General features: G+C 41.4%; 1 protein-coding gene across 2 annotated transcripts in view; it reads left to right on the top strand.

Moving 5' to 3' along the window:
- Positions 1-15,722, top strand: part of KIAA1549L (KIAA1549 like) — a 210,698-nt gene that overhangs the window by 116,283 nt on the left and 78,693 nt on the right. For both annotated transcript variants that reach the window (XM_075129442.1, XM_075129443.1), the window contains 4 exons: positions 6,379-6,541; positions 10,945-11,004; positions 12,530-12,681; positions 14,265-14,436. In XM_075129442.1, coding sequence (XP_074985543.1) covers positions 6,379-6,541; positions 10,945-11,004; positions 12,530-12,681; positions 14,265-14,436 — 547 coding nt within the window. The remainder of the gene's footprint in view (positions 1-6,378; positions 6,542-10,944; positions 11,005-12,529; positions 12,682-14,264; positions 14,437-15,722) is intronic.

The raw sequence follows: 15,722 nt of genomic DNA, 5'->3' as shown, positions 1-15,722 counted from the left end.
GATTAGTTCTATTAAAAGAGTCACTTCATGCTCTTGACAGGGAGCCTGGTGCTGGGCTCCCATCAGTTCCCATGCTGATTTCAGGGGCCAGCAGGGCACCATCCCAGCTCACCAGGTCCTCATGAAACATGGATGGTTCCATGCTGGGCGCAGAGCCCCGGACCTAGTCAAAGTAATCATAAAATGAGCATGTAATTGGCAGGTTGCCCAAAGTGCAGTTCTTGTCCCTGGTCTTCTGGTATTCACTCTTCAGCCTCTTAATATGCTCCCTACAATGATAACCTGTCTGGAGAATCTGCAGAGCTGCCAGCTTTTTATCTGTCTGCTGGTACACGTGGTCATTCCTGGTGCTTTTGCTTTTCCACAATTTTACTGGCCTTGCACCAGAGATTCACCAAAATCTGGCTGTGCTCCTGTGACCCGGAAGCAGTTCGCTTTACAAAAGGCTTGATAGGTTCACTTTCCATTGCAAACCCAGGAGGCTCTCTGATAGTGTGCTTGCAGATTGGTGATCAGAGAAGAATGGGTTAACTCTGCCATTCGCATGAGGCGGGTGGTGGGGGCTGGCTTCTGTTTTCAATAGAGTGGATTGCAGATTGTTGGGATAGAAAGGACTATGGAAATTGTCCCAAGGAACTGTGGGATACTTCTGACTGACTCCTGGGACCTCAGTCAAGCAGGGCTGCATCTATGCTGCCAAACAATAGGGCTTGGACTCTGGGTCCTGGCTTAACTCGAGCTCAGACCCTCCAGCCTTTGGGTCTGAGCAATTGCAATGTAGATGCAAGAGGGAGTTAGCCTTAAGCTGAGCTCAAGCTCAGGCTTATGTTGCAGTGTACTCATATCCTTATAAAGCCTGTGTTAGTGACAAATACATTAAATGTTGGGTTTATTGATTACAGTTCTCTGTGTGTTTAATATCCTGTAGAATAACCAGTGACGATCAGAGCAGAGAAGTCTATTGAGTGACTATACTGTGACATATTTTGTGTGTTGACTATAACCCTAAAAAAAAAAGGAGTACTTGTGGCACCTTAGAGACTAACCAATTTATTTGAGCATAAGCTTTCGTGAGCTACAGCTCACTTCATCGGATGCATACTGTGGGAAGTATAGAAGGTCTTTTTATACACACAAAGCATGAAAAAATGGGTGTTTACCACTACAAAAGGTTTTCTCTCCCCCCACCCCACTCTCCTGCTGGTAATAGCTTATCTAAAGTGATCACTCTCCTTACAATGTGTATGATAATCAAGTTGGGCCATTTCCAGCACAAATCCAGGTTTTCTCCCCCCGCCCCCAACACACACACACACACACACACACACACACAGAAACCCACTCTCCTGTTGGTAATAGCTTATCTAAAGTGATCACTCTCTTTACAATGTGTATGATAATCAAGGTGGGCCATGTGGGCCATTTCCAGCACAAATCCAGGGTTTAACAAGAATGTCTGGGGGGGGGGTAGGAAAAAACAAGGGGAAATAGGTTACCTTGCATAATGACTTAGCCACTCCCAGTCTCTATTCAAGCCTAAGTTAATTGTATCCAATTTATAAATGAATTCCAATTCAACAGTCTCTCGCTGGCATCTGGTTTTGAAGTTTTTTTGTTGTAATATTGCAACTTTCATGTCTGTAATCGCGTGACCAGAGAGATTGAAGTGTTCTCCGACTGGTTTATGAATGTTATAATTCTTGACATCTGATTTGTGTCCATTTATTCTTTTACATAGAGACTGTCCAGTTTGACCAATGTACACGGCAGAGGGGCATTGCTGGCACATGATGGCATATATCACATTGGTGGATGTGCAGGTGAACGAGCCTCTGATAGTGTGGCTGGTGTTATTAGGCCCGTGATGGTGTCCCCTGAATAGATATGCGGGCACAGTTGGCAACGGGCTTTGTTGCAAGGATAGGTTCCTGGGTTAGTGGTTCTGTTGTGTGGTATGTGGTTGCTGGTGAGTATTTGCTTCAGGTTGGGGGGCTGTCTGTAGGCAAGGACTGGCCTGTCTCCCAAGATTTGTGAGAGTGTTGGGTCATCCTTCAGGATAGGTTGTAGATCCTTAATAATGCGTTGGAGGGGTTTTAGTTGGGGGCTGAAGGTGACGGCTAGTGGCGTTCTGTTATTTTCTTTGTTAGGCCTGTCCTGTAGTAGGTGACTTCTGGGAACTCTTCTGGCTCTATCAATCTGTTTCTTCACTTCCGCAGGTGGGTATTGTAGTTGTAAGAATGCTTGATAGAGATCTTGTAGGTGTTTGTCTCTGTCTGAGAGGTTGGAGCAAATGCGGTTGTATTACAGAGCTTGGCTGTAGACGATGGATCGTGTGGTGTGGTCAGGGTGAAAGCTGGAGGCATGTAGGTAGGAATAGCGGTCAGTGGGTTTCCGGTATAGGGTGGTGTTTATGTGACCATCGTTTATTAGCACTGTAGTGTCCAGGAAGTGGATCTCTTGTGTGGACTGGACCAGGCTGAGGTTGATGGTGGGATGGAAATTGTTGAAATCATGGTGGAATTCCTCAAGGGCTTCTTTTCCGTGGGTCCAGATGATGAAGATGTCATCAATATAGCGCAAGTAGAGTAGGGGCATTAGGGGACGAGAGCTGAGGAAGCATTGCTCTAAGTCAGCCATAAAAATGTTGGCATACTGTGGGGCCATGCGGGTACCCATAGCAGTGCCGCTGATCTGAAGGTATACATTGTCCCCAAATGTAAAATAGTTATGGGTAAGGAGAAAGTCACAAAGTTCAGCCACCAGGTTAGCCGTGACATTATCGGGGATAGTGTTCTTGATGGCTTGTCGTCCATCTTTGTGTGGAATGTTGGTGTAGAGGGCTTCTACATCCATAGTGGCCAGGATGGTGTTATCAGGAAGATCACCGATGGATTGTAGTTTCCTCAGGAAGTTAGTGGTGTCTCGAAGGTAGCTGGGAGTGCTGGTAGCGTAGGGCCTGAGGAGGGAGTTTACATAGCCAGAAAATCCTGCTGTCAGGGTGCCAATGCCTGTGATGATGGGGCGCCCAGGATTTCCAGGTTTATGGATCTTGGGTAGTAGATAGAATATCCCAGGTCGGGGTTCCAGGGGTGTGTCTGTGCGGATTTGATCTTGTGCTTTTTCAGGGAGTTTCTTGAGCAAATGCTGTAGTTTCTTTTGGTAACTCTCAGTGGGATCAGAGGGTAATGGCTTGTAGAAAGTGGTGTTGGAGAGCTGCCGAGCAGCCTCTTGTTCATATTCCGACGTATTCATGATGACAACAGCATCTCCTTTGTCAGCCTTTTTGATTATGATGTCAGAGTTGTTTCTGAGGCTATGGATGGCATTGTATTCTGCATGGCTGAGGTTGTGGGGCAAATGATGCTGCTTTTCCACAATTTCAGCCCGTGCACGTCGGTGGAAGCACTCTATGTAGAAGTCCAGTCTGCTGTCTTGACCTTCAGGAGGAGTCCACCTAGAATCCTTCTTTTTGTAGTGTTGGTAGGGAGGTCTCTGTGGATTAGTATGTTGTTCAGAGGTGTGTTGGAAATATTCCTTGAGTCGGAGACGTCGAAAATAGGATTCTAGGTCACCACAGAACTGTATCATGTTCGTGGGTGTGGAGGGGCAGAAGGAGAGGCCCCGAGATAGGACAGCTGCTTCTGCTGGGCTAAGAGTATAGTTGGATAGGTTAACAATATTGCTGGGTGGGTTGAGGGAACCATTGCTGTGGCCCCTTGTGGCATGTAGTAGTTTAGAAAGTTTAGTGTCCTTTTTCTTTTGTAGAGAAGCAAAGTGTGTGTTGTAAATGGCTTGTCTAGTTTTAGTAAAGTCCAGCCACGAGGAAGTTTGTGTGGAAGGTTGGTTTTTTATGAGAGTATCCATTTTTGAGAGCTCATTCTTTATCTTTCCCTGTTTGCTATAGAGGATGTTGATCAGGTGGTTCCGCAGTTTCTTTGAGAGCGTGTGGCACAAGCTGTCAGCATAGTCTGTGTGCTATGTAGATGGTAATGGATTTTTTACCTTCAGTCCTTTTGGTACGATGTCCATCTGTTTGCATTTGGAAAGGAAGATGATGTCTGACTGTATCTGTACAAGTTTTTTCATGCAGTTGATAGTTCCACCATGAGTTCAACAATTTCCATCCCACCATCAACCTCAGCCTGGTCCAGTCCACACAAGAGATCCACTTCCTGGACACTACAGTGCTAATAAACGATGGTCACATAAACACCACCCTATACCGGAAACCCACTGACCGCTATTCCTACCTACATGCCTCCAGCTTTCACCCTGACCACACCACACGATCCATCGTCTACAGCCAAGCTCTGCGATACAACCGCATTTGCTCCAACCTCTCAGACAGAGACAAACACCTACAAGATCTCTATCAAGCATTCTTACAACTACAATACCCACCTGCGGAAGTGAAGAAACAGATTGATAGAGCCAGAAGAGTTCCCAGAAGTCACCTACTACAGGACAGGCCTAACAAAGAAAATAACAGAACACCACTAGCCGTCACCTTCAGCCCCCAACTAAAACCCCTCCAACGCATTATTAAGGATCTACAACCTATCCTGAAGGATGACCCAACACTCTCACAAATCTTGGGAGACAGGCCAGTCCTTGCCTACAGACAGCCCCCCAACCTGAAGCAAATACTCACCAGCAACCACATACCACACAACAGAACCACTAACCCAGGAACCTATCCTTGCAACAAAGCCCGTTGCCAACTGTGCCCACATATCTATTCAGGGGACACCATCACGGGCCTAATAACACCAGCCACACTATCAGAGGCTCGTTCACCTGCACATCCACCAATGTGATATATGCCATCATGTGCCAGCAATGCCCCTCTGCCGTGTACATTGGTCAAACTGGACAGTCTCTATGTAAAAGAATAAATGGACACAAATCAGATGTCAAGAATTATAACATTCATAAACCAGTCGGAGAACACTTCAATCTCTCTGGTCACGCGATTACAGACATGAAAGTTGCAATATTACAACAAAAAAACTTCAAAACCAGATGCCAGCGAGAGACTGTTGAATTGGAATTCATTTATAAATTGGATACAATTAACTTAGGCTTGAATAGAGACTGGGAGTGGCTAAGTCATTATGCAAGGTAACCTATTTCCCCTTGTTTTTTCCTACCCCCCCCCCCAGACATTCTTGTTAAACCCTGGATTTGTGCTGGAAATGGCCCACATGGCCCACCTTGATTATCATACACATTGTAAGGAGAGTGATCACTTTAGATAAGCTATTACCAACAGGAGAGTGGGTTTCTGTGTGTGTGTGTGTGTGTGTGTTGGGGGCGGGGGGAGAAAACCTGGATTTGTGCTGGAAATGGCCCAACTTGATTATCATACACATTGTAAGGAGAGTGATCACTTTAGATAAGCTATTACCAGCAGGAGAGTGGGGTGGGGGGAGAGAAAACCTTTTGTAGTGGTAAACACCCATTTTTTCATGCTTTGTGTGTATAAAAAGACCTTCTATACTTTCCACAGTATGCATCCGATGAAGTGAGCTGTAGCTCACGAAAGCTTATGCTCAAATAAATTGGTTAGTCTCTAAGGTGCCACAAGTACTCCTTTTCTTTTTGTGAATACAGACTAACGCGGCTGTTACTCTATAACCCTAAAAAGAGGCAGTTAAATTAAATGATGATTTATATGAATAAGCATAAAGCAAAACCTACATAAAAACAGTAAAGTTAACATTTTTTTCTTTTATACCTCAATAAGCTCCTAGTTTGTGTCTGGTATGTGTGGCAATATAGGAGGAGATGGGAGGTACAACGGTGCTTCTCTCAGCACCCCTTTTCCCTTCCTGTACTCCTTAGTAGATGCCAGTCACAGTATGGATAGAGGCAGGCTCAGAGATGGGGGTGAGGAAGGGAGCAGAAAGCCATTCAACAGAGCAGTAAGATCAGAAAGAAAGGGGAGGACCTTTTTCCCATGAAGGTGGAAGAGAGAGGAGGAGATTTTTGCCACCTCAGTAGGATGATAGAGAAGGGACTGATGCCCCTTGAGGATCGCATGGGGGGGATGGGGACGTGACACCACTTTGCCTGAGTAAAGCCTTTTTAATATTTTATCTATCAAATAATCAGTCTCACCCTCCTTGTATTTTTGCCATTTTTCCATTGAAAATCAGGAATAGAATTTCTGGTCCTCACTTAGGGCCACTCCTGTTCCACCTGCCTCTGTTCGGTAATGAAGCTACATGTGCTAAACAGAGCACATCCTTTTTACAGAAAATGATGATCACAGTCAACATTTCTCTGATTTGTTATTAGGACTGATTATATAAAATGTGTGAACTAACGAGTTGAAATGTAGCCTCCCACCATTTCCTTACTTTTGTTTTGTTTCAGATTTTGAACACGTCAAATGTCTCCCAAGCGGTCACTTTGTTTTATGTGGTGAGCAATCAAAGTACAGCCCTAAATGGCACCACCTCCAGCTACCTTCTTAATCAGCTTTCAGCTGAGCTGGTGGGATTCTACCTTACCTACCCGCCACTGACCATTGCAGAATGTAAGCTCTTACATTATAGTGTTCTGATTTGCTGATCCTGCTTGAGGTACTTTGAAATGTAACAAATGGAAATTTAAAAGGCGTTTTATTTATTTATTTATTTATTTATTTATTTCAGTTTAACTTATTAAATAGACACCTATCCCAGCCTCTAGGAACCCTGGTAAATATTTAAGAATGCATAAAACTTCTTCCTCCCCACACCCGTCTCCCAGTGACAAAACAGCAGCAGATCTCACACAAGTATAAAGCCAGCACTGAATCAAGAAAACATAACAAGACATCCCTCGCTCTCTCTCTACCCAACAAGCATCAGCCCTCAGCAATGGCCTGATTTTGCACCATTATATCAATGGGAGTTTTGACATTAACTTTAGCAGGAGCAGAATTAGAGCCCAAATGCCTGTTGAAATAGATGGACTTTGTAGTGCTCTGAATGTCAACAGATCCAGGTGCTTTTGAAACCAATAGAGTGGTGAATGGGTGAAGGCCTTGAAGTGAAGAGCAGAGGAACTGTGTTTGAAAACCTATTTGAAACAACTCTTGGTGCAATTTCTGAGTGTCTTATGCTAACTTTGCAAGACATTTCTTTAAATCACAAACAAGGTTTAAATATTTCAGGATGAAGTATTCATTTCATACTATGCAGCCTCTTATTTCCCTGTATTATGAGGAGGCAAGGATGCTGTGAATTGATGAAAATCATGCCTCAGGGCAGTACGCACAGAATGTATTTTCTTTGACCCATGTAATATTCTGATTTCCATAAAATGAGTGAAGACACAAGAATATTGGTGGCTATGGGGATTTTTGCTTGATCATTTAAATTCAGCCTGTGAAATTAGGCTCAGTATAATTACGAGTTTGCTATTCACAGGAAAAGATCAGTGTAAATGGAGACAAAGACACAATGGGGGGACATTAATATGTAATAATGGTCTTGAGTTAAAAGAGGGCAGGTTCCAGTTGATCTTATTATGCATAAGTCTTCATGATACACTTCTCAAATATTAAAGACTGTGTTGGAAGAACAATAAAGATCTGGCTTAAGCCTACAGTAGCCAAGAAATTCAATGATAAGGCTCAAACACTGTCTTCGACCCAGCCTATCAGACCTATTTATTTCATGGGATTCTCAGTGTGTTATTTTCCATTCCGTATGTGTTGCAATAACTAGCCCTAACAGAGTAGGGCAAAGTACAGCTTTTTGCTCCTACCTCTGAATTATTGGAGTTTGTATCTTAAAATAAAATCCTTAGAAACTGTAATACATTTTCTGGCCTAATGAAACAGTGTTGTCACACTTGAGAAGTCAGGGAAATGTTAAATCACCTTTTTGGTCCTTTCTTCCTTCTTGAGAAATAACCATATAGAGCCATATTTTGACCCCCTTTCTCACAGTGATGATGAGTTACTCTTCCAAATAATCCCCCTGAAGTCATTTGCATGAGTAACTGCTCACTCACCAATGCGAGTAGGCCAGGAGAAGCAGCCTAACCCGACTAACACAGCTGCTACTCTGAAATCAGAGTACAGGGATTCACATAGTGGATTACCATTGAGAAATAACCGTATTGTGATTGTGCAAATTAGCCCAGCACAACCAATTGCCGTGCAGGGAACTGAATTACTGTGGTTGAAACTGTACAATTTTGCATCACTAACTGTACTGCATCTCTGACTGCCTGAGACAATTCTATCTTGGGACAATTTCACAGCATCGGCCTGCTCAACATGTTTATCAGTTCCAGATTATGAAATTTATGCAGGTGAAAGGGGAGTCATGCACAAGGAGCCTTTTTTCTTTGCATGGCTGACACAACTCCACATGCTTGCTGCAGATTCAGGGCTACTTCTGGTGCACAGAGAGCTCCCAGAGGGGTTGGGACGAAGGCCCTGGCCCTCTCTTCAAACCAGCCTCCGCAGCAGGATTGGTGTGCAAGGGAGAGGAGTATGCTGCCTTCCACAAAGGTGGTATAGCAGCAGGCATGCTCCTCATTGCAAGGGACTTCTGAAAGGCATTCTCTCACTGAGGCAGAATCCCTGCCAGAGCTCCCCATGGGGTAATGCAGTTCCTCACTGCCCCCAGCACAGGTCTGTGCCTAGTAGGCATGATAAAGTCCTTAGCTAGTGCTACTGTAGCACGCCATGTAGTGGCTTCAAAGAGTAGTTGCAGGTCTTGGTTAAATTCACCCCACAGCAGGTATGCAGCTGACTGATGAACCTGCTATGCGTGCAAAATATATAGCCTCAGCCTGATACTGACTGTTCTGTAAATATTTACTTAGGAAATTGTTTTGTGCTTATTAACTTGACACCGTAATGGTATCAGTCTACCAGGTAACTATTCCTATGTTTGTGAGAACTCATTATTTCCCAGAAGGCTGTAGTGGTTCCTTCAGGGCCTTCAGGAGTTATCATATACATGCACAGGTCAAGGAACCCTGAACAGCATCTGCACAAATCATGGCAGATGTGGATACTTGCTGCACAAATGACAAATTAAGAACTCTCCAGTGTGCGAATCTGGTCACCCAGAACAGACCATGGAACATATAACGACTCAATGCCTGATTCATAAATAGGAAGGAGGCATTAGAGCGATACACTCCACTACTCCTGACGCGATTATCTGGCTCAACCATCTGAATGTAAAATTATAGTTGTTGCTCTACGTTTACATCAGCCGTACAAAGAAGAAGGCGACAGTTAAAGTAAGCAGTGATACAATTCCTTATAAAAAGTAATTACTGTGTATAGTCAGATGCTTTGCAAAGTTTAATATTTCAAATCACTTTATTTTGTTTTCTAAAATTCTACAGTAACTAAAGCTGCTGTATGCCATAGATTAAATCCTTTCCACATTTTCCTTTTTAATGAAAAAGCTGCAGATCTAGATTGTGAATTAATTGCTCGTGAATTCCACATTATAAAGCACTTTTGAGATGTAAAAGTGCAAGTGGGTCAAAATGTAAAACATGAGTTTCTCACAGCCATCTAGTAAATTTCAGCATATATAATACTATGAATGGTGGCATATTAACCTCATACACTGAATGTTTGATGCCATATAGTTTGGCAATATGAAATAGGGTCAGTTTTGTTTGTTTCATCTATAATTCACACACAAACAGATATATTTGATACATATATTAAATACATTATTTTTATATATTGTTTATTTAGGATAAGCTTCTGCTAGCCTTACATTAAATAGTACCTTACTCCATGAGCAGTCCTACTGAAATCATTGGTTTCAGTAGGACTACGTGATGTGTGGGGCTCTATTCAATGTGTATTTGAGTAGGGCTAGTAGAATCAGACTCTGGTTTATTTTATTATTTATTTAGTACCAAATTATGCCCTGGCTTGTAAAGCTGCACAGGGGAATAAGGAGGCACTAAATGTCCCCTTACTCCCTTACACAGGCTCCCCAATGTAGGAAGAGCAGCCTATGTAGAGCCTCTGCATTTGTGAGCAGGAGGAAGTAGAGAATGGCAGAGGTGCCAGCCCACCCTAATTTTCCATAATCATATGGACCTGCTGGACTATGTTAACACACTGTAGGTATCTAGAGCATGACAGCAGGTCCACAAAGGGTAGTTAGAGCACAACATGCAGCCTGTGGCTTGGGCAGTGAATCCTGTGCCCCAACCCATTTAAACTTGCCACAGCTTGCCTTTTATCAGTGCCCTAACCCAGGGACAAAATCAGCCAAAAACTCCAAAAAACAAACAAACAAACAAACAAAAAACCGTGCAAAATGGTGTCAGAAGTGCTTGCAAAGGAGTGAGTATATGGCCAATATCATGGTCACTCCTGGTCACAGAAGTTGATGTTACTAAATGTTACTTCAGCTTACCGCTGTTATTACTCTACCATGCACAGAAGTGCATCTAAAATGCACCACAAGCGTTCAAGGCAGTACCCCAGGCCACCTTTGTATATTTGGCTTCACACCTTTGGCATTTGCTGCTGCTCCAAGCAGCCTCCCTAATTCGTCCCTAATTTTTTCATAAATGTCCCTAAAAGTCTGAGCAAGGATGGTATCTCTGGAATGGAAGGTGCCTTGGCTCCATCCCCTCCCAATATGCCAGCTGGCATAGCTGCACCAGGGCATGTATGTTGTGCTAGGAATGGACTTGGCCCAGTGTACTTTTGACCGCTGCCCCACTCCCACAAAGCAAGGGACAAATTGGGAAATAGATGGTGACCCTTGGAGTTCTGTTGTGTCTCCAGGTCTGCTCCTGGACAGCACACTAATGTTTTGCCCCATACGTGGGGCTTGTGGCAAAGCCACACTTTAGCCTTATTTCCTAGTGCTTGGTTAATTTTATATTTTTTGAGATGTATAATGTGTTGGATGTTGGAATATGATGAAATAATTTTTAATTTTTTTTAAGCTTTGGAGTATCCAAACCTTGATGTCTCAGAAACTACTAGAGACTACTGGGTGATTACAGGTACTTTTTTCTATTGTTAGAACTCAGTCCTGCAAGCATACCAGTGAGTGACTTCACACGAAAATGAACAGTAGTCATACTGAACACGTCCCATTGCATATAGCAGGACTACTCACCTATTTATAGCTACTCCCGGGCAGGCACAGTTGTGATTTTTTCCAGCTTCAGTGGTGGCAGTCTCCTGTGTCTAGTACTTGTCTCAGGATTTCTGGTTTTTATGTAGGTCTTGGATTTAAATCTAAAATTCAAAGAGGTTTGACTCAAGCCCAGAAAAAAAATGAATATTGTAGAATGTAACAAAGTTTGTGATGACTCACTTGCTGTCTCTGGATGCAAGAGTTTCTGAATCTGAACTTTATATAACTTTAGTACATCAGCAGAGAATGCTAATGATCTTCACAATACTGTATTTACAGTGTAATCATATTCACTATATCACACTCCTACTGAGAATCCTTTTTACGCTTAGAAGTCATAGGTGGGCCAGTAAAGTTTTTTTGGCATCTTTGATCCAATAGAAAACTAAATTTCACAATATCATTGTGTCAGTACTTGGAATCCTTACTATTAATTCAAAAGTGAAAATAAAATGAAACCTTACATGAAATGGATCAAATTCTATTGTATATCTCCTGTGATTTGGTATCCTTGTTCTGCTTATTTGTGTTATGTTGTGATGTTTTTGAGATGAAGACTTACCCTTATGTAGAAGATTATTGCAATTCATCACGGCCCTGATCCAAAGCCCACTGAAATCAGTGGAAAGACTCCCACTGACCTTAGAGGGCTTTGGATCAGATTCAATGAGCCTGATGCTCCAGTTCTTGCAGACACAAAACTCCTATTGACTTCAGTGGGATACTACAGATATTCTAGTTTTTTAAAATATAACTCCAACTGCAAGGGTAAGCCCTTTAAAGTTTTGAAATGACTTCAAAAATACAGTGAACATGTATGAATTGTGTAAAGTATACTGTATATGCTTTACAATTTATTGGACTTTATTAAATCAAATGTGTATTCACAAATCATTCAATGCCCTAGAACACAGAATGTTTTGTCAAACTGAATCCTGTAGAATTTCAATTTCAGATTTACAGACCCTTGGATGAAAAACTGTCCCCTTACCTGACAAATGCATATAATTGTCCTTTGATAACCTTCTTGAGGCTTGTCTGTTCTTATGTTTTTCATTTAAGGGTTTGCTTTTATTTTGCACTGAAGCTTGGTGTAGATGTAGAGATACTCAAAGACCTATTGGTAAACCGAAAAGCTGAGAACAACTGTTGGAGGATTTTATTCTCTGTGTGTAGAAATGTAGCTGATAAATTATCTGAGAAAAACTGTATAGTGGCTGGAAACAGAAAGTCATGTTATACCCACAATGGAAATTATTTAGAGTGTGTAAATTTGTTATCTAGTTGTTTATCTTCTAAACTAGCTTGTACATCTTTATCACATACAGTTGCAGCCATGTATTATTTAATCCATCCATGCTGATATGAGATTTTCTCCATTGCCACAGTTATACAAGGGGTCGACATTACGTTACTGGGACTTAACAACCAAAGCTTTGCAAGACTAATGGAGCAGCGGCTGGCCCCACTGTTCGTGATGTCCCATCAACAAGGAAGGCGATTTAAACGTGCTACTACAGTGGGCAGCTACACTGTGCAGGTGATCAATAGGATACAAGTTGTATCCAGATACTATTTCTAAAAGGCTTTGGGTGCATAGATACTGCATGGATTGCTGTGCAAAATAGTTAATTGGAATGAGTTTGGACATTCTTATTCATGAATACCAAACCAGCGTGAGAGTTGTGCAGGTCACTCAAAGGAGTTTCTGTTTCCAAAGTCAGGCACGTTTTCATGTTTCTTTTCTCTTTGGAAATAGACAGTGGTTGCTCTGCAGTAGGAAATATTTTGCTCTCTGCTTACTATATATGTTTATGTAGCATGCAAAATTTAGTAGAAAGAATCTAGTAGTGAAATTAACTTCAGTAAGAGCTTTGCTATATTCTCAAGAGTGAAGAGAATTTCTATAGGTCTTCTTTCATATGGCTGACACAATAAGTAAAAGTTGTATCTGATTTCTGCATTGTGATGAGATCCTGTGCAAAGCAATCAGGGATTTTTTTAAAATTAAATTTTATTTATTTTTTAATATGGCCTTGTTCTGTGCAGGGACACAGATCACATTCTGAAATGAGGGTCTGAAACCTGAACATTTTACGATTGATTCAGACAGAATACTGCATTGTGAAATGACCTTTGTCTTTTCTTTGGTGAGCTTTCAATTCCCAGTCAGTGTTTTCCACCAGAGCTTATTTTGTTTCTACACCAGAGTTAGCCGGCTGCCCTACTTTCATGTAATTCAAAATTTTCTGCCTGCAAAATTTCACAAGCTAAGTTGTCAGTTCTCTGCACCTTTCTCCAAACTTCATTTACTGTGAAATATTTTAAAAAAGGACTATTTTCTAGTATTTGCATTGCAAACATCTTCCCCACAATTATCTGTGTTCTCAATATGAAACAATTAAAAGGGAGGGCATTTTTATTTGATATAATCATGAATCTTAGAAAAATGTTACATGAAAACATTGAGTCCATAACAAAATGCAAAAAAGAAAAATCCTTTTCTTTTTCATGTGATTATAAATAATTAGTACAACTCCACTTACCACAGGAAAAATAAAGAGGTGCACTTTCAAACCTCTACCAATATGACAGAACAAAACCAAAAGAGTCTTTTTGTTTGCTTGTGGGTAGTGGGTGCAAGGATTTGTTACTCACAGAATACCAGCGAAGTGTAATTTTAAATAAAAGCACATTTAAATTTCTCTCAGTTTAATTGCTTTTTCATGGCGCAGAAGCAAGCTGACACCAGGGCTACACTGTAGAGACCCCAAAAAGAGTTGACATTTTGTTTGCTATTTTACTTATATTTTTTCATTGCCTCTGTTTTCTCATCTAGGGATTTCAAATTATAAATATTTTTAAAAGATCCTTATAAAGGGTGTCAGGAAGGACTGCTGTATGCTGGGTAAACAAAGCAATACTATGAAACAATGTAAGGCCCTGAAATTCTGTGAGAAGTTTTGCATTGAGCTTTTACTTGTGTGGCATCCCATTAACTTCAGTGGAGTTCTTGACAGATGCAGAGGTCTGCCTGGAGGTGGCTCTGTGCAGGATCAGGATCTAAGTGATGGTACAATATAAACATAGCGTCTGTCTCTTTCTCTCTCCTTTTATAATAAGATGGTAAAAATGCAGCGTATTCCAGGACCCAAGGAGCCTGCTGAACTGACTTATTATACATTATACAACGGGAAACCTCTGCTGGGAACTGCAGCTGCCAAAATGTTGAGTACTGTTGATTCTCAAAGGATGGCCTTGACGTTAGGTTATGTCATCCAAGTACAAGCTGATCGTAAGAATTCTTTTCTTAAGTTTTCAATCCCCAGTTTTAATCACATTTATTGTCATTTCTCAGAACGAATATTCAAAATGCAACATTCATTACGGGACATGCTCATTAACCACACTCTATAATTTCAAATGAACTTGTTTTAGTAAAATCTTCAGTCAGGTGGCACTTCCTGTGTATGAAAGTGTAGTAATTCCATCTGTTTGGATGAAGGACTGACATTAGAGAAGCTACAAAGAACATTGATAGAAAAAGGAGAAATGGTTTTGACAAATGATTAAACTATTGGCTATAAGCATGAGATGAAGTCAGAAAAATGGCTCAAAAGGTGCAATATCAATTCCAGTGAGTACAGTACATTCTGTGTTTGGTCCTAGATTTGATCACACTGTATTATTGATTTTCAGTCTTTGTTGTTCTTCAGACAACAGAGATTTTTGACCCCTGTTTGCATAAATTACGTTCCCTCAAATTCTAAATTACATTGTTTCTCATAAAAATGCTTCAAAGTGCCTTTCCTGCTAAAATGGATGTAAATTAGAAAAACATACTGTCCTCTTATCCTCTGTACATGCTTTTATGCTCTTGAAATGGATGTTTGAGTGACTATATTGCATTTGCAAGATTTGAGCTGACCTGACCTTGTACTTGCATGGTGTTATAAGGAGGCCTTGCTCATCTGTAGGTGTACGTATTCTGGTTCCGTACAAGGTGAAGTCAAGAGTTTACAGAGCATCATTAAATGAAATTATGAACTTGGATAGCTAAGACTCTCAGATTTGATTATTTGAATGGAGGAGACAAAGCATCACAGTACCTTGCTAGTAAAATAAAATATTCCCATTGCCTCATTTTGGACATAGTACAAGTATTTCCTTGTAATTACAAGAAAGATATTTTACACATTTTTCGTTCTGATGCATTTTTATTTGTTTTACAGTAGTGCCTGGATGAGTCCCAGTGTGATAGATGCTGCACTGATACATGGCGAAAGAGAATCCCTGCCCTAAAGAGTTTACAATCTGAGTAGACAAGACAGACCAAGGGACTGAGACAGAGAGATTAGGGACCTGAGCCAAAGCCCATTGAAGTCAGTGGAAAGACTCCTGTTGATTGGGCATTGAATCAGGTCGCAAGTGACTTACCCAGATCTCTTGAGTCTCAGTCCTTTGTATGAAGCACAAGATCATCCCTTTCTCGCTACACTCTTCTGGAAGAACAGCACATTTTCCAGTGCTCATAATATAAACCTCTTCTACAATTGCTTGCTGCTTACAGGGGTAGTTGGT

Source organism: Caretta caretta, chromosome 6 (genome assembly GCF_965140235.1).
Source record: "Caretta caretta isolate rCarCar2 chromosome 6, rCarCar1.hap1, whole genome shotgun sequence".
In the NCBI taxonomy this organism is placed as follows: domain Eukaryota; kingdom Metazoa; phylum Chordata; order Testudines; family Cheloniidae; genus Caretta; species Caretta caretta.
The sequence above is the reverse complement of the archived record's forward strand: the minus strand, read 5'-3'. Positions and strand labels throughout refer to the sequence as shown.